This window comes from Pleurodeles waltl, chromosome 2_1 (genome assembly GCF_031143425.1).
Source record: "Pleurodeles waltl isolate 20211129_DDA chromosome 2_1, aPleWal1.hap1.20221129, whole genome shotgun sequence".
Classification (NCBI taxonomy): domain Eukaryota; kingdom Metazoa; phylum Chordata; class Amphibia; order Caudata; family Salamandridae; genus Pleurodeles; species Pleurodeles waltl.
The window spans coordinates 365,306,776-365,327,035 of record NC_090438.1 but is presented as its reverse complement, the minus strand read 5'-3'; the positions used below and the strand labels follow the sequence as shown (position 1 = coordinate 365,327,035).

Here is a 20,260-nt window from a genome sequence, read left to right as displayed (position 1 = left end):
TTTGGTTTTTATTTCACAAAAGTGTTGGCAGTTCACGGCTTCACTGAGACAGTCGAAATTCCCTCTGCTTCCATGCTTGGAGTATTTCCTGTTGAAAGTGTCATTACCAATGCTTGTCGAGGAACATTGGTAGTGCACAGTGACTCATCTCTACAACTTAGGCTGTACTATCAGTGTCCAGAAATCTCACCTCACTCCAACACAAAGTTGACCTCTATATGTACGATGGCTACTTGAAGGCTTTTCCTCCTCCTTCTCTTCCTCAGAAGATTATGTATACTGGGAAAATTATTCTAACATTTCTGTCTCAAGTGCATCTCCTTGACTTACAGGTCTTATGCAGAGACCTCTTAAGGCATAGGCAAAGAGGGTTCTGGCCCAGGGCCCTAGCCTTTCATGGGACCCCCTGACCAGCCAGCTCTGTTCTTCCCTGATGACCTTGAATAATGTGTTAACAGATTGTTTTAAATATCCTTTTCCTTTAATTTATTTTAGTATGGGTGATATGTGAGTCTATTGCAGACATTTTGCAGAGAAATGTTTTTTTGTTTGTTTCGGGCAACATCCATAACAAAGTTATTTTAGATCAAAAGTGGACCTCACATAGGAGAAATGGGAGGGAGCAACAGAAATTATTTTCGATAATATTAGTGAGCTGCTGCTGTTATACAATTTTGAAAACACACATCACTATCCCTGAATATTAGATGTAAACACATTTAGAATTTGTACAAGTGTGCCTGTGCACTCTCAGCGACCTGGCCAGAGAGTGCATGCAAGAGCTGAAAGTGGATCATAAATTCAAAGCTGTTCCAAAAAGGGCCCCCCAAAATATGTTTGGCCCGGGGCCCCCAAAATCCTTAAGATGTCCCTGGTCTTATGTCTGGTCGCCCTCATGCATCCTGCTGTTTATGCACACTAAGGGGGTTATTACAACTTTGGAGGAGGTGTTAATCTGTCCCAAAAGTGACGGTAAAGTGACGGATATACCACCAGCCGTATTACGAGTTTCATAGGATATAATGGACTCGTAATATGGCTGGTGGTATATCTGTCAATTTACCGTCACTTTCGGGACGGATTAACACCTCCTCCAAAGTTGTAATAACCCCCTAAGTGTTAGAGAGCAACTCTGTATTGGTACCTGCAACAGCAGACAGTGCAGTGTCAGGTCAGACACTGTTGGGGGCGTTTCACCTGTGGCAGAATGGAGAATTTTCAGTGTATCCCATTTGGCAGGGTCCGTCACATGAGAGCTGGCTCAGATGATAAAATTGCTGTTCTTCTGTCAATCTTCTCCTTTACCACCTGATCAGTGCATTTGTGCAAAGGATACTAGAACTCCTTTGATGTCCTACGTACATAATAATGCACAGTGTGTGACTCTATATTATGGATCTTTGGTAAAATCATTGAGCAGATGGAAGGCAGCTGTAGTTCCACATCGCCATGTTATTTAGCTTGTTTTTAAATGAATTGATGATGCAGCTGTGAAGTGTGCCACAGTTTGCAGGCTGGTGCCCTCTGTGAAACCCTTTGCTGATCGCACAATTTCTCTGGCAAGAAATTGGCTTTCTGTTGCACCTTACTAGAACTATGATTTGTGTTCTGCCAGAAAATGTCTTACAATAAATTCAGCCATATTCAAGGTAATAGACATGGAGAAAAGAAATACACTAATCAAGGTGCTCATGCTAACTGGCCTGACACTTTAGATTTCTCTCCATTTCAGATATCTAGGGGTAAGATTTTTATTTCAAGGAGAATTTACATGCATCTGATTTTCGAGATACAGACAAGGAAAGGAACACTCGTAGACTCATTCAGCTCTTCAAATTGATGATTTTGTGTAATAAAATAGGTCTTTATGTCTATCCATTGCTGTGAGTTTTTTATCGGGCAAGCATTTTTGGTCCAAAATGAGAGCAGTCACTAGTTCCAGTGAAAAAGATCATAATGTGGGATTTTTCTGGTTTTGAAATAAATAACTTTACTCTCATTCCTAAGGGTAGAAGCAGTGCCTGCATATGACCACATTGCACTTAAAAGCCCATGTTACCCAGTGCCCTCCACCCTTTTCTGTGGACGTTCCACCTCCTATTACCCATTGTTCAGGGGCAAAAGGAGCAAAAGAAGATAGCGTTGACACTTGGTACAGCATATTAAACTGCCTCAGTTGGAGAGAACTGTATAAAACAAAATGATCAATAATGGCCACCACATACATTGAGTGTATCGTCAAAACTATTAGCACATAGTAACTCATCCCCTTAATTTACATTGAAATCATCTGATACACACTGACATCTTCCAACATATTTAAAAACAGGCCAGATTGTTTTGGTTCCAAAGAAACAACACCTGCCCCACTGTACTAATCTGCCACCCTATCTGTTATTCCTTTCTGAAGTATTTGGATCTATGCTACTCCAGACTCACCCTTTGATAGTCAACTGTAACACAGTGACAGCAATGTTCTTTAGTGGACTTTACGTGAAACCAGAACAACTTTGTCACAAACATCAATGAGTTCATAACGTCAGGGCTAAGGATGAGATAAATGAAGTCTGAAAACAGCATAGAAGTGTGCTTTTTTAGTTACATAAAAAAATATGATTGCTTTTCTGCTTAGGAAGGTGAGCAGAGTAGCCAATATCAAGGATATCTTAAGAAGTGTTAGGCTAAGCTGTGTTTGTTGTTATTTCATAAATGATAGGATTGTGGTGTTAGCTCTTCATCTGTGGGGGAAGTTAATTCTATAAGTTGGTTGTACCTCCAATGAAGGATTATTTCATGGCTTGAGACCTTCATACCATAGTTATGATCACATAATATTCTCCATGAAAATTAATCTGTCTGCAGACCCTAATGTAATAATGTGCACCTATCCACATGAGAGATGGGTGTACTCTGTGCATCTGTGGTGGTAGTGCCACCCTACCTCCTGTTTGTTTTGACCAGCCATAAAACATGAGGAAACAGAATGTGTTATCCTCCTTTCTCGGAGACTTGCATCGCCTTGTAGAAACATGCAGGTTGTAATGACCATCCTCTCTGTTACCTGAAGGGTTCCAAAGGCGCGCTCTTGCAATTTGTGGAATTTGACTTGTGTATGGAACCAATCGACTTAAAACTACGCAATCCAAATGGTGTCAAACATCATACAACTTTGTCTGAATATGTCACAAAGGTCCATCACTTTGACATTCTGAAATTAATTGATAAATGAGCCCTAGCAATTCTCGTGCCACAAAAAGGGAGCACAATATCATTTGCTTTAGAAAGCAGGTGTGCATTAAAGCATCTCTTAACTCTTATTCTTTACGGTTCTTTGTTTCTTTCAATTATTTTTTATTGTTCTTTAGAGTTCCTTGTTTCTTTCACTTATTTTTCATGGTGCTTAACTTGGAATGAGGCGCATTAGCCAGTGTATTGAATGGTGCAATAAATCACAGCTAAAACTCAACCTCTTTAGTGCAAGCACCCTCCTGGTGGACAATAAAAAGAGCAGGCAGCAGTGACAACAAAGGCTTCCCACCATCCGTTGCTAGAAGGTGACAAAAATTAACTCTTCGAATCTGGGCTTTCAAGGGCGATTGCTGTATTTCATTCGGCAAATTGGTGCTGGTGTTGTCCCATGAATTCCTTCTCTTGCATGTTTTTATATGTTTCAGCAGCATTAAGGTCATTATCGTCATACAAATGTTTCTTTAGTTATTTTGATATAATTTACATTATTGTCCAGAAGCTATGTTCTCGAGTTCTAATACATGCAAAATAAAAGTTGCACTATGAGTGAAATATACAAATAGACAAAAGCGTATAACAAATGTGAAAGATAAATAACCAATAACAAATCTTTAGTGGTGATAACACATATATCAAGTAGATATTAAGATAATGTAATCCTACAAATGTGTTGAGAAGTAGTTTTACAGATAACGTTGCTGGCAAACATAAGAGAATGAATGTAAATTAGAATAATACACTATAAATGTAAAATTAACACTTGCTTTTTTTGGGATAGACCTGAAAAGGTACTTCAACATATCCATTGGCATACATTATATTACTCCGAAATTGTGTGTTTTATTTGTATATAGTTCTTTAAAATTACCAAATGGGGTGCAACAAGGAGAAGGTTCATGTACATATTTCCTAGTAAGAGATGGTTACATTGATGAACAAAGCAAATGTTATGAATTGGAATAGTTCCATTTCATGACAGTCTTAAAATAAAAAAATTCTGATAGGTTCTTCATGGGTATCATGTAACAAAAATATGAAGTAGACAACACAATCGAATGGGCAGACTAATTTGCAGCATGTGACGGTCTTCATTTTTGAGTAAACAGTGTTATAAAATATTCTAAGACGTAACTGATTTCTGAAGCACATGAAGCCTATTTAAAAAACAAAAGCGAGTTTTATCCAAATACTGGAATAATTTAAATTTAGTGAGTATGGGTTAAATGAAAATTGTGACTGTTAAGCATTGAGGTAGTTCATTCTGTCAAATATCAATTATCCTTTCTCTCCTTGCCCATTTTTATTTTTATTTTTAAAACTGGTGATTACAGCATTGCATGTTTTTCTTTTAAAAGACGTGGATTGGTAACAGACGACGCAAATATCGTTTGATGGGAATTGAAGTTCCACCACCAAGAAGGGGCCCTGCTGACTTTTCTGATCAACATGAAGCTGGTACTTCGTCATCAATGATGTCGGGAGATAATTCTGGACTAGATGGAATTGACGATGACAGGAATGATGATGTATCAATCTGCCTGTCGGAAGGAAGTTCTCAAGGTAATATTTCAGAAATCTTTCTTCACATACCTGTTAGATCTGTTGTGCTCACTGTTAAATTTGTTATATCTGAGTTCTCTAAGATAGTGAGAAGTTATTCAAAAGCTTGTAGGTATTTGAAAATTATCAAAAATGTAAGAATTATTGCAAATGTTCTTGCTTTTTGATACGTTACCTACCTAGGGTTCCAACATTGGGGAAGTTAAATTCGATCTAGGATGTGAAGGCAGTGACAAGCAAATGTCAGTGAATGCAAACATCAGCTGGATATTACTACTTGCAACAGTTTCAATTAACCCATACAATGATAGATAAGAGTTTGAGCGCAGCGCTGTGAGCTTTCAACTATATGTAGATGGTTCAGAGAGATGAACATTCTCTGCTGACAAATTGCAGTTTGCTAGAAGTCATGCGTTTAATGTAGACAATGCATACTTGGTCCTTGATCGTTCCTTAATCAGGTACATTGAGTGCCATAAAATAGGTAATGAAAATATCTGTTCTCTCTGCTTAGACTGGTCAGATATGTGGTAACGACTGTTACAGAAAAAAGAAAAGTTATATTGTATAAAAACACAAGTTATTTATGTATGGAATTAGGAGTGGGGTATCGCGTATTTGGCCCCGTGACACACATGGTGTTAATATGCATGCAAAAAGAAATTTGTAAAAAAAAGAAATCCACAAACAGCTGCATATTTTCTTTAAATGCACATCCTTTACATTGGTATGTGACAATTTCATATTGAAAAAAAAGAGAAGTATTTTTGTTAATTGTTGTTAGTTTTCTTTGTAAAAGATGGACTGGTTGATGGGGATACCTTTATTGATTTAAGTATCGCTAGGCAAATACATGTGTTGAGATAAGGAGGGGTTCTTTGGTGGATGTAGGCCTACGTAGACCTGAGTACATTTGAAGAGGGATATTTGATTCCTTTCTGAAGGGTTGTTTGTTTTCAGTGTTTCTTGAAGGCTGTACACCGTAGGGCTCACCCGCTATGACAGAGCTCACTGGGATGAGATGGAGGGGCTCCTCCAGAATCTCACAGACGAATACAAGAAGCTGGATATGAGATTGCCTCTGAGGGCAAACTAATTGTAAATACTTCTATTCTCTGTGCTCTTGACACAGCTAGAGGTGTTAACTTCAGCATCCTCCTTAGATGGTATACCTTGTAATTAACCATTATACCATATGATTTCTTACGAGGAAGTCTTGTAAAAGTGGAAGAACAGGTTGTCAGAAAAACAAAAATATCAATATCAATCGAGATCTGAACTATTTTATTGTGGCACTCAGGGGTTTCTTTCTTCATTCTGGAGTAACCCCAGCACATTCCTTACTACTCGTCCCCCCGGCCGACCACCTCCTTCTATACAGAGTCTAAACAGTTCAGATTGTTCAGCAAGAAAGTTGTCTCGTCCTTCAGCTTGGCCCCTAGGTCAGTAAATGCCTGCTTGGGTACAATTCTCACATACTTTGAAATCCGTGACTCACGTCCTCCTAGGTATCCTTGACGATCTCCAGCCGGCCCTCGCCCAGGCCATACATGATTGTTGTGAAGAGGCCAAGTCCACAATTTGTTGTGGCTTGGACACCACTGATTCCATTAGGGGGTGACCATTGGCACTAGTGTCTCCATTTGCCTCTGTGCTTTCTGCAGTCCACCGGTTTTTCAGGTGATATCAAGTTGTCCCTTATGGACATGCCGTTTGATGGGACTTGCCTGTTTGGGGACAAGGCAAACTCCACTCTGAGGCAACGGTACACCCACCTCGCCAACCGCATCAGGCCTACCACCCTTGTTGCAGCTTTGGCAAGGTACCCCATACTGCCATCCATCAAGGCCATAGAGTTTATGGCCCCTGTGGTCAAGGTCAATACCATGGTCAAGGTCAATACGCTGGGCAGTTTACTGCTCCTTCCTGCACTCCCACCCACAAAGCTCCTTTAGCGTGTCTTTAGTGGAGTACAGCCACATGGTGGAAGGCAGGATTTAACGATTCTTGCCAGGTTGGCAGGCCACAACATAAGACGCTCCCTCCTTCAGCAAGAAGGTCAAGCCGTTATGGCTAAATTAGCTTTTGAGATGGTACCCGAGCTAGAAGTAAGACATGGGTGATATTCCTACTACTTTCTAACATAGGCCTTTGCCTGATTTTTAGACCTGCGTCCTGTCAATACCTTTTTCTGGAAGGAAAAATGTAAAAATGCTTACACTGGCCCAGGACTTGCCTGACTTAGACCCTGGAGACTAGATGGTGGTGGTGAACCTGTAGGATGCCTATTTCCATGAACCCATACTGCCAGCCAGTTAGTGATGCCTGCGGTTTGTGATGGACAGGAGCACTTTAGGTTTGTTGTGCTCCCTTTTGGTCTTAGGTGTTTACAAAAGTGATGGTGGTGGTAACAGTGTTATGTTCGGAGGTCAGAGGTCCTAGTCTTTCCCTACCTCGATGACTGACTGTTGAAGGCGAGCTCGCCTCAGGCCATTGTCAACCACCTCTAGACTACGGTGAACCTCTTGTCATCTTCAGAGTTGACTAACAGCCTGCCAAAGTCACCTCTGCCTCCTTCTTCACAGCTATTCTGTGCACAGTTTGGTTTTTGTGCCTTTCCCCCAGGAAGGCGAGTCTAGGGCATTCAGGCTATGATCTTGATCTTTCCTCTTTGGTCTTGGATTTCAGTGAGGGTGACTCTGAGGCTCCCAGAACTAAGGGCCTTATAGATCCTGCTGGTCAAGCACACAATATTTGAGGAGTTTTATATAGAGGGAACATGACTCGTAAGGGTATTGGAGTGCTGTTCTTAACACAGACAAGTCATATATAAAAGGAAAGAATGCAAGCTGTACATAAAGCAGAAAAGTCAGGCATAAAAGGAAAAAAGGCAAGCAGGAATTAGTAAGCAGCAGTACAGAATACAATACAACAATCGGCCTAACAGATTCAGTGGGCCCAACATCAAGGAGGGACCGCTCTGACTATGTTAAGGTTTGTCTGGGGAGGGCAAATTTTGTAAACAAATCTAACCAAGATCAAAGTTCCAAGTTCTGTTTTGAATCACAACCACACTGATGGCATAGAAGAAGCTGCACAGTCAAAAATTCTAACTCGCCAAGTCTTTTTTTCTTCCTTTTTATTTGCCAAAAAATGTTTTCCTTTCTCTATTTCCACCTCAAACAGATCTGTTCAGTGTGTTTCGTTCCCTACAAAGGAACTTCATCCAGGCTTGAAAAAACATATACAAATATATATCAACCACTTTTAAAACAGCAAAACATTCATACACACGCTAAATACAATTTTTTTTTTTTTCATTGTATGGATAGTTAAAACCAGGACAAAACTACATCCATTTGCCCAACCACCTGATTTTCGACCCAGTTGCTGCCCCATTCCAGGCAAAGCTTCTTCATGCCATCTTAATTCTTTAAACTTAATATAATATTTAACTTGTACCTAATCATCAATAAGTATTTCTTACAGCAATAACATGAAAATCAACAAATTAGTTCTCTGTTTTCTTCCCTTATTTCATGACTATCTACAGAGGAACTTCATTGACCCAATACGATAATATCATCACAGTCACCAATTTTGAAAGTTTAACTAACTTATAATCACTAGCATTATGTGATGTCTTTAACTGTCATGTGTAGTTATGTATGTCAGTTTCTTATTGCATGTGAGCTGTTAAACAAATACATATAGTTCAATTATAACACATAGCTGTTATCCACCACATCAAATAGTTAATACATTTTCAATGCTAAAGACATTTCTTTCCAGTTGATTCCAAACCCTGTTATTTGATTCCCTTATGGCTTCCCACAAGTAACTGATGATGTTAAGTTAACAGAGGCCCGGCATGCTTCTGCTTACCCCCTTCCATTATGATCTCCATTCTTCACTACATCGAATAGTTGATATAGTTTCAATAGTAAATACATTCCTTCCCTATCAACCCCAAACCCCAACTTTTTATGTAAGTTTGACTTTGTCAAACATGACTGATGATATGCGGTTAATAAGGACCAGCCCACTTCCGTTTACCCACTTCCATTCTAGAGACCCAATTTATAAAACTTTTGAATACCTTTTTTCCCTCGTGCCTACCCACTATAACAAAAACAGGACGCTATCTTAACCTTTCCCACGCTAGAAATATCATCTAGTTATGAACCACAACTTTCCCATTCTATTCTTGTTAAAAATGCCAAGTTCCAGTAGTCTCACACACGGACTTGAATGTATATTATTGGCACAAATAAATGAAATTTTTACAGCTAAATATTATTTTAATTAATCAAGGACCTTTTCAGCATTACATATGTGCCACTGTCCAATTGTCTCACCCGCAGGCTTATACATCCATTAATGGCACAGATAAAAGGTGTTTTTACAAAAATATATTATTTTGAGGAATCAGGGACCTTTTTAACCTTACCTCCATGACAGTGGCTAATCCAGCTGTCAATGTACTTGCATTCGAAATTATATATTTAATCTGAGACCACACGCAAACCAATACGAGCTTTAAATCGCTAGTTCCCCCAAAATATTACTAAACGTCTTTGCTGATGGCTCCTACATGGAGATCAGATGCACCACACGCGGTAAATAAAACAAATCATTAGTAGAGTGCCTGTGACAGTTGGAGATGGCATAATGGGGGTCATTCTGACCCTGGCGGTCATGGACCGCCAGGGCCAACGACCGCGGGAGCACCGCCAACAGGCTGGCGGTGCTCCCATGGCATTCTGACCGCGGCGGTACAGCCGCGGTCAGATACGGTAAACCGGCGGTGTACCGCCGGTTTCCCGCTGCCCAAGGGTATCCTCCATGGCGGCGCTGCAAGCAGCGCCGCCATGGGGATTCCGACCCCCTTACCGCCAGCCTTGAACCTGGCTGGCGGTAACAGGTGTCGTGGGGCCCCTGGGGGCCCCTGCAGTGCCCATGCCAATGGCATGGGCACTGCAGGGGCCCCCTAACAGGGCCCCACCAAGATTTTCAGTGTCTGCCACGCAAACACTGAAAATCGCGACGGGTGCAACTGCACCCGTCGCACCCCTTCCAATCCGCCGGTTCCATTCGGAGCCGGCATCCTAATGGAAGGGGGTTTCCCGCTGGGCTGGCGGGCGGCCTTCTGGCGGTCGCCCGCCAGCCCAGCGGGAAACTCAGAATTACCGCGGCGGTCTTTTGACCGCGCAGCGGTATTCTGCCGGCGGGACTTTGGCGGGCGGCCTCTGCCCCCCGCCAAAGTCAGAATGACCCCCCATATCTCTTCCACTAATCTGGAGAACCTTGGCTCGATCTGTTAGCCACTGTCAAAAAGGCACTTCTGGAGTTCGGTGCTTCTAAAGTGTCTCTCACTCAGGGAATTGTTCTGCCTCAAGTGAACCTCGGGACTCCTGTGTAACATTCCTCCAGTACCACTCCTGCCCCAAATTCTCAATAAGATCAGGACCGACTGGCCCAAGTCATCCTATTACCTTCAGTTTGGGCATAGAGGGTATGATATCCAGAGCTTCTGGGCCTGAGCATCTGTCCTCCGATCAGGCTGCCTGTCCAGCAGCAGGGCAGGGTTTGGCACCCAGTCCCTCGCAATCACCACCTTCATGCTTAGAGATTGAGTGGCGATGGCTGACCACCTTTGACTTTCCTTCAGAGGTGGTTGATGTAATCTTGGCAGGCAGGCGTCACTCGACAAACTGTATACGCCTGTGTTTGGGTGCAGTGCCAGGTAGGTAGACCCTGTTCAGACAAAGTCATCTGACATTTTGTTATTTGTTTTGTCCCTAGCCTGGAAAGGCTTTCCTCTGAGCATGTTTAAAGGGTAATTTTAGGCTTTTTTGCGATTGCCAGACCAGCCCTCCTTGTTTAAGTCTAGTTGTATGCACTTTTTGAAAGGATTACATTTATTTGCTCGATCTCCCTTTGTTGTGCCACTGCAGGACTAACTTTGTCCTTAACGTTTCTGATGTGCACTCCCTTCAAGTCACTTCACAGCTGCTCCTTGCGGCTTCTCACTTTCAAGACTGTTCTTCATCACCATAACGTCGGTGTGGCATATGAGTGTGCTTCAAGCTCTTTTCCTAAACAATCTGGTTTTGTAAACACAGGCATCCCTCTTGCCTAAAGTTGTGATGCCGTTCCACGTCAATCAAAATATCACCTTGCTGATGTTCTGTGTTCCTCCTCACCCTTCTTTGGACCCCAAAAGAGAGCTGATTTTTGACATAGATCGTCCCAGAGAACACTGAGTAGATGATCAGCTGTTTTTCTGGAGCTAAAAAAGGTAAGGTTGGTGTGGTAGATGGCTTATGTAATCTCAGCAGGAGCGGAGTGTTGATTATCCTTTGTCTCATGCTGAGGTCACATATGACCTCATTGTAGAATGTGGAGAGTTGAGGATTTGGCTGGGAAGAGAGAAGAGAGCTGGATGTCTAGGCTGCTGGTGGATAGGATGCTTCAATAGAGAACCTACTTATGTCTTGATGGATCTGGACTTTCTCTCTTTCACAGTTGGGCAAAAGAGAACCATCTCCAGCTGGATTGTGCTTTACATTAGGTTCTGCTAAGCACTGATGAAAAAGCAGCTTAAGGAAGGACTGTGTGCTCGTTCTACCAGGGCCCAAGTGGTTCACAATGCGTTGTCATGTGAAGTCAATGTCCTAGACATTTGTCAGGTGCCTACATGGGTGTCCCTCCATATGTTCCCAAAGCATTATGGTCTTAATAGTCTAGTTCGCCAAGAAGGGTATTTTGGACTTTTTGGTGTGAGTTCATCTTCAGACCCACCTCCATATGCGTACTCTCTTTGTTATCTATTGAAAAGGTGAGAAATCTGCAGCTAGAAGTCTCTATCAAAAGAACAAGTTACTTACCCTCTTTAACCCACTTTTTTGGTAGAGACTCTCTAGCTACCGATCCTTCACCGACCCTCCCATTTTCCCCACTCTGTGTTTGGCCTCTATCCTTTAATAAGGAATGTGCACACTTGTCACACAAATTTGCTTTTGGGGCTTTGAGTCTGGGTGTGCCGACGGTCTGGAAAGCAATCAACAGCATGCTGCATGCAGCAGTGGCACCTATGCAGTCCCCATACCTCATTTCCAGCGAGTAATGGCGTCAATGTAGAGCCACACATCGCCACATACCAGCGCACAGAGATACTGTTAAACAATTTCTGGATCCAGTCTGACACTCAGCGAATATTAGAAATGTAAGGAATCTGCGGCTGGATTGAGTCTGTACCAGAAAGAGCGTTACAGAGGGTAAGTAACTTGTTCATCATCACTGATGAACTTGGTCACCAAGCTCTCCTACCAACAGCAGATACTGGATCTGATACCTTGCACGTTGGTAGTGAATGGCAGTAGTAAGTACAGTTTGCTTTGCTTTATCAGAGTAAACCCTTCATATTGGACAAAAGCAATAATGGGTATTCACTGTCACATGATGAATGCATTTCTTTCGCTTGTAACTGGTGAAAGCAGTGTAGATGACTGGATGCATTGCTTTATTACTGCTCATGTGTGATTAAGCCCTATTTATATACAATATAATATTATATATATGTATATATATACTAATATATTGGGAATGTCCTTTTTATGTTTTAGTTTAGTGATCAGGACCTACATATTTGTATTTTTTTCTTCCCTGTGTGTTTTTTCATCACTGTTCTTGTTTCTTTCTTTATAGAAGAAATCAGCGATATTGGACAAAGTGAAGACATTGACTTAAAAGAAGAAATTAAGCATTCAATGTCAGCAGTTAAAGTGGTGCGTATGCTTACCTGGGAAGTAGCTTTTATTGATGTTTTGTGCATATTATGCCTGAGGAAATGAAAGACAGAGCAATATTTGTATTAATATAACCTCAAAGTGTAACTTTTACAACATGCAAAGACAAAAGATTTCAGGGTGTCCATGTAAAACCAAAATTAGAGGAAATCTCACTTAGTTGTATAAGGTCATCTCTCTGGAGAATAACCCTAAACTTTCAGTACATTATTTTATGAACTATTTTGTGGAAAACGTTCTCTCCAGCACATAGTTTTTCTTTTCTAGCGTCACAATTTGTTTTCCCTTATCATATTTTTTGCAACATAATGTCCTTCACTTGTATTCTCCTTAACTTCCTGTAAAGTGTTTATCATGTATCTGTATTGTTTCTGAAATGCTCTGTATGTTTCTGCAATGCTTGTCTGCCAAGGCTTGTCTTGGGCCTAGTCTGTGCTTTATAAAGCTTCAGCTGTTTAAATAAATAGATAGACCCTGGTTTGATTTTAAACAGCAGAGCTTACCAGACAAACCTTTGTATGCTGTGAGTAACGTGTATGTGTTTGGATTATTGTGAGGTTAATTTCACAAGCAAACTTGAAGTTTGCCTTTTTAGGAGTTCTGATCAGTGGGTTTGTGCATGGGCGTTGATTCATCAAAATCCCAGGGGTGGCGGAAGTGATATCATACACCCTTTGACCTTGATGATGTCACAGTAAGTGACATTATAAGACCTTTAATCCTGAATCTTCCCAGGGAGGTATGTCACATGACTTAACCATGATGACAAAACAATAAATACCCACTAAAATTCATAATGACTGCACAATTAATATAACAACACAGACAAATATCAATTTTAGGTACCATCTATATTAAGGTTTCAACATGGTGTGTCAAGGGAACATTTGCCTGATTTGTAGTAAGCAAGCAAAAGTGAGCTAGTCTGACATCTTCAGGAGGTACAGGGTGATGGGGAGGTTTCTCCCCATAAGGCAATTTTGAGAAGAATTGACTCTAATGGTGCATGTTTAAGCACAGTTTTCAAATAACTGTGCAGCAAAGCCACAAGCTCTGAAAATAAACTTACTAAACATTCAAGCCCTTTTAGGGTGTGCAAGTTAATGAAACCTGACAGTGCCTGTGAGTTTACCCCATTTTTCCATGTCCTCTTTATATGCCCCCATATGTCAAAATTGCCCCCATTGCTAGGGCCATATTTTTGTCTTGGGTGTCCCTTTTGCCCCAACATTACATACAATATGCCAGTGTCAGAATTCTGGCCCTACTAAAGTCCACCTACAGTAGGTGTAGGAAATGTGTCTGGTGTGTGGTGAGCACCTATGGTGTTATCACTTTATACCAGGTCCAGGTATCCCCTATTAGTGAGGCGTAGACAGTATCTAGGAAGCCAGGGCTCTCTAGAGGTAACTGGATGAGCAGTAGAGAAGACGTATCTAGGAGACATGCAAAGCTTATGCAATACCACTGTAGCCACACAGCACTTACACACATGAAAGAACGACACAGTGCTAGAAAAATAAAGGGAATTTATTACAGTAACACAAGTACTAAAATACTGAATAGGCAATACCCCAACTGGAGGTAAGTAAACACACTACTATGTACACAGCAATAGCCAATACTGAAGGCCCTGGGGGGGACTAAACCATATACTAATTAAGTGGAATGCGAAAGTCACGACCCCACCCAAGGAAGTGCAATCGGTAGAGGGGAGCTGGGGGAGCTATGAAACCCACAAGGTAAATACCAGAGTGCCCCCCCAGTGACCAGGAGAAAAGAGGTAAGTATCAGGTTTTCCACAAAACCCCCTTTATGACTTCAGAAGAGGATAATGCAAGACCCAGACAAAACTGCAATAAACCAGACGTGGATCCTGGAAGAGGAAGACTTGTAAAGGAAGGGGACCAAGTCCAGTTCATGTTGGAGTGTCCCGTCGTGACAGGAGTCACTACCCACCCATCTGTGGATGCAGGACCAGGTCGAGGGTGAAGTAAGACAGTCAGCAGAGCAGCACCGGAGCAGCTGAAGAGTTCCTGTAGTGATGCTGTTGACTTCCCATGCCAGAAGGAGGATTGCAGTTGGTCAGTGGTGAGGAAAAACCACCAACAAGCCTTAGCAAAGGCAAATGTCATGGAAGAAGAAATGCGGAGCTGGTGGGGATCAGTAAGGTCCAGGGGGACTCAACACATGGAGGGGAGTCCCAGGTGACCCTCAGCAGTGAGGAGAGTTGCAGGAAGAGGCGGCAGCCCCCACAGGTGACCCACAGGCAGCAAGCACATGGGTTGCGGTGAGGCTCACTGTGGGGCTACACAGAGCCTGAAGATCCCTTGGAGAAGATGCCAACACACCTCGGTAGCTGCAAGAGACGCCTTGGTAGCTCCAGAGACTCCTGTGTGGAGAGGCAAGGGCTTACCTTCTCCCAAGTTGGATAGCTGGTAGGGAGGAGCAAGGGGACCACTCCCCATGATGCAGGATCCACGCAGCTTAGGAGAAGAGATCCACGCAGCTGGTCCTCGATGCAGTTAGTGTCTGCGGGTGCAGGGGAGTGACTCCTTCACTCCAATGGAGATTCCTTCTTCCTTCTTGCTTCTTGTGCATACTGAAGACTCGTCATCCTAAGAGGATGCACAGCCGGGGAAATGTTACAGTTGCTGGAAGGAACCGTGGAAACAATGTTGCTAGCACAGTTGTCGCTGTGGTTGCAGGTTGTTAGTTCCTGGAAAGTCCATTTGCAGTTCCAGTGGCCAGCAGGTGAAGTAAACAATGCAGAGGAGCCCTACTGGAATCTTGCACATCGAATCTGAGGATGCATCCAAGACAGAGACCCTGAATAGCCCAAAAAGGGGGATTGGGCACCTAGCAGGGTGACCACCTATCAGGAGGGGGCTGTGATGCCACCTGCCTGATCTGGCCACGCATATGCTCCCAGAGGCCTCTGCCCACCTTTAATTCAAGATGGCAGAATCACGTTACGACCTAGAGGAGCTCTGGGCACCACCCCTGGGGTGCTGATGGACAGGGGAGTGGTCACACTCCCTTTCCATTGTCCAGTTTCACGCCAGAGCAAGGACTGGGGGTCCCTGGACTGGTGCAAACCGGTTTATGCAAGGAGGGCACCAAATGTGCCCTTCAAAGCATACCAGTGGCTTGGGGAGGCTACCCGTCCCAAGCCCTGTAACACCTATTTCCAAAGGGAGAGGGTGTTGCCTCCCTCTCCCAATGGAAATCCTTTGTTCTGCCTTCCTGGGCGTGAGCTGGTCAAGCCCCAGAAGGACAGAAACCTGTCTGTAATATGGCAGCAGCGCGGGCTGCCTGGGAAACTCTGCAAACTGGTAGGAGCAATGCTGGGGAGCCTCTAAGGAGCCCCCCAGAGTGCATGGAATCATACAACCAATACTGTCAACAGTATTGGGGTATGATTCTGACATGTTGGATAAACATGCCCCGGTTCGGAGTTACCATTATGTAGCTGTACACAGCTGTGTCCAGTACACGCATAAAATGGCGTCCCCGCACATAGAAAGCCCAGGAAAATGGAGCTGGAGTTCATAGGGGCACCTCTGCTGATGCAGGGGTGCCCTCACACAGAGGTACGTGTACCCTGCCCTCTGGGCTAGGAGGGCCTACCATAGGGGTGACTTACAGTTACCTGAAGTGAAAGGGTGCATGCACCTGTTCACGTAGGCTGCAATGGCAGGCCTGCAGACACATTTTACATGGGCTCCCGTGGGTGGCATAATACATGCTGCAGCCCATAGAGAACCCCTGGTGCCCAATGTCCTGGGTACCATATACTAGGGACTTATATGGGGGCACCAGTATGCCAAATATGGGGTGTCTGAAGTCCCAAGCAACCAAATTTAGAGGGAGAGAGCACAGTCACTATGGGGTGCTGGTCAGCAGGATCCCAATTAGTACACGGACAGCAGGCAAAAGTCGGGGTAACTGTGCCAATAGAGGGTAGTTTCCTGCAATAGGCAGCCTTTATTTCAGATATTACATCTAGTATGTAATTTACAGAATTTTGTCAGTCTTTGATATTTGCAACAGTGGTCCTCTCTTAAGCTAAACATTTCTTCCAGTGCTCCAGGGCTAGCATTTCAACACAAATACCACAAATGCCAAGGATTTCCTCGATAATATTAGTGCCAGCATTTTTTTCATAGGTGCCCCATGCCAAGATTTACCTCCAATATGTCAGTGCCAGAATTTTGCCATGGGTGCCTCTATAAACCAAGAAGCATGCCCCATCAAACAGCAGACTTCCAAGCATAACAACACATTCTCGCTCATTTTCACTTGCATTAACTTTTACACTCTCATTCACTCACACTCACCCTTGCTCTCACTTATTCACACTTTTATTTTCACTCAGTCTCTTGCACTCGCTCTAATCCTGATTCACACATTTTCTTTCTCTCTCTCTCTCTCTCTCTCTCTCTCTCTTACATTGAGTCCCTTATAGTTGCTTACTCTCTCACTTTGACACACACACATTCCCATAAACAAACAATCCTGCTTACATGCATTTTATTTTAGTTACTTAAGATGCCAGTAAAGGTCCTGCCACAGATTCTGCTCCTCCATTTTTCATTATTCTTTTAGTGAACCATAGATTATTATTCACTATTAACTTAATAAAAAATGAGCAGAAAACAAGGAGATAGCAGTCTGACACTAATAAAGCGAGTCACCTTAGTGCTCTTGGCACTGTTTTGCCTCCTCTGAGACCTGGGGCGCAAAGGAGGATACAGGGTATGGATGAGGCAAGCCAGGGGGTGGCAGCTGCAACCCCTAAATAACGGTAATGGGCTTGTTTCCTGTGTTTTTGATTAAGTGTCAATATCTGTATCTTTAAGTTGTGGACTATGCTCCACAGTAGAGAAACGGGTGATTAAGATGGCATCTTTAGTAACATATAGGGAAACATTAATATTCTCCATTCATATTTTGGTACCCTAACCACCAGTGGAACAAAACAAAAATTGTTTTCCCGACTAGGATTCAAACCCATTTATCAGGCTTTATCATTAACCATGCCCTCGATTTGGTAAGCTAGGGTTCTTTTACTTTTTATGTTTGGCGCATCATATTTCTGCTGTCTTTTCTAAGTCATCTCAGGTTTGCCATCTTCATTAAGGCTGGTGTTTATATGGCATAGGGTATGATTGTGTTTGCAGTAGTGATAGATGTGCAACCTTTTCAGGCACATTGCACAAGTTCATGAGGTTGTGCCGTTATCCTTTCAGCATCTTTCTAGTTTCCTTCCCCTGTTTTAGTCTTGAATAAGGGGACGTAATATCCCATATTCTACAGAGCTGATGAAGTTGTATATGCAGATGATTATTTCCATATCCTCGACTCTTTGAGCAATATTATATGAGGCACAGATATAATCTATAATGGAATTACTCTTAAGGGATTTATGAGTATTGACTGCAGGAGAGTCTGAACAGAAACGCCCATTCAATATAATACTGCTACAGGACCTCAGACCTTTCAATAAAATTAGTCCTCTTTTGTCTGTCCTAATTCCAGAAGGAAATAGGATAGGAGGAATATTTAGCGCTTTGTCCCTGTCTGGATCACAAAAGATGTGAAGCGTGGAATTTGAGATTTTACAATTTAGATCCCCCATTATAATTAAGTCAACAGAATTACCTAAAGCAGAGACATGATTGAACAACTGTTAAAGAATAGTGTCTAATTCCTTTTCAGGGGGGATATATGCATTTACGATAATCAATGGGAATTTACCCACCTCGTTCTCCACAAACAACTATTTGTACTATTTGGAAAAAATTTGTAGTCACAGGGAGGCTATCAAATTCCCAATTATATCTATTGCTTAAAAGCATAGCTATCCCCCTTTAGCGCGCCCTTTTTTGAAGGAAGTGCTTTTTTACTTAAAACTGTGTAACCCAGGCATGAGAAGTCGTTTAAACACCAGGTCTCTTGGATGCATATTAGATCGACCTTCAATGAGCAAATTACATTTAATTTTCCTAGCTGTTTTCCTAGTCCTGCAGCATTTCAGGAGACCAATGAGAAATCAGGGTTAGTAGCTTGTCTGTAGCAGCTTGCCCTTCGACTGAGACCTGTTCAGGGCCCCGCCAACCAACTCCAGTTTTCATGATTGGGGTAATACCCTGATATATGGGACCTTCCAACACCTTTACTACCCTTGCACCCTGGACTAATGAAACGTGCACAATTTCGCCAGAGGAGAAGGAACATTTTCTTCCCTGATTCACATTGCTATTTGTGGGGTCCAGATCATGAGTAAGGTGCTGCCCGCCTAGGAGCATTAGCTTATCCCAAACTGGGATAACGTCTATACCCCTACGCTGGGGTTGGGCACAGTTGTCCAAGATTAGATTCAAAACAATTTTAGACGAAAACCATACCTTTGCCTCCTATACTGTGGTCAAGAAAGACCCTCGCAATATCGCTACTCTCAATTAATTTGAGTTCCCTTATTTCCGAAAAGCACAACAGTAGAAAGGAACGATTTAAGCTTATGTTAGAGTCAAATATAGTCAAAAACTCCAAGATATCCGGTGACTCCAGATGCCCAGTAGGGACGTTATCTCTTCTGAATTTTTCTCCCCCATTCTGAGTAGCTCCTCTAGAGCAGGTGGCCATAGCTCTTGATGGGGCGGTGTCCGGCGAGATTACATCGATTGAACCAAATGTGACACTAGGGAGTACCAAAGAATGTGTCTGTCGGGAATTTCGCGATGAACCCATATCAGGCATTAGCTGTAAGACAGGAATCGCCTCCTCTGACTCGCTCTGGAAGCTCCCCATTGACGGGCCAGTTCAGGCGCATCCGAACAATTCTCCTGCTCTCTTTCCTCGAACTTAACCTTCCTTGCCTTCTTTTTAGGGATTCGCTGGCTCCTTTTTTCCCCCGCCTTTTTTCTTCTTATTTTAGTTGATTCACTGGCCTTTTTCATCTTGATTTCATTTCGTTCCATCAGCTTTGTGGATGAGTGATCTTTGGGAAGGAAAATTGGGAATGGAGCTGCTTGGGGATATAAAGCAGGTTCCTTATTCTGAACATCTTGAGTCTCTGATGGAATGTTACACACTGAACTCATGCTTGTAAAGAGGTTGTCCAGAGAATATACCTCACTCTCTTGGGCAGCCGGATTCACTAGCGTTAAAACTGTTTTATCCATTTGTGTTTTGCCAGCTTGAGTTCCTTTATTGGAGTGGATGGACATATTATCTATGTTCATCAAATCTCTAACAGATAAGGACTGCAGACAAGTACCATTTATGTTTAATCCCAATCCTTGACATATTTCCTTTGCAGTTATCTTGACTATCTCATCAGGGAGATGGCTCGCATTTTGTTTTATTAATAGAACCTTTAAAATGGAAACGAGAATATCTTGTGTATGATCAGAATTTTTTATAGATTTTTCAAGAAGTTCCAAAATAGGCGAGAGAATTCTTTCAAGACACTTGAAGGATTCAGAAAGGACTATATGTTGATCTGGTGGGCAATTGGGAAAGTTCCCCGCATAGACTGAATCCGGGATTTCTGAAGGCCTTTTATCCGACAGGAAGTGGTCCGAGGGAGTGCTACTGAAAAGTTTTAACAGAGGGGAACCAGTCTTAAATTGCGC

The 20,260-nt window shown here is 42.6% G+C and overlaps 1 protein-coding gene across 2 annotated transcripts in view; it reads left to right on the top strand.

Moving 5' to 3' along the window:
* HDX (highly divergent homeobox) overlaps window positions 1-20,260 on the top strand; it is a 307,184-nt gene that overhangs the window by 169,975 nt on the left and 116,949 nt on the right. For both annotated transcript variants that reach the window (XM_069212603.1, XM_069212610.1), the window contains 2 exons: window positions 4,605-4,809; window positions 12,520-12,599. In XM_069212603.1, the coding sequence (XP_069068704.1) occupies window positions 4,605-4,809; window positions 12,520-12,599 (285 nt within the window). The remainder of the gene's footprint in view (window positions 1-4,604; window positions 4,810-12,519; window positions 12,600-20,260) is intronic.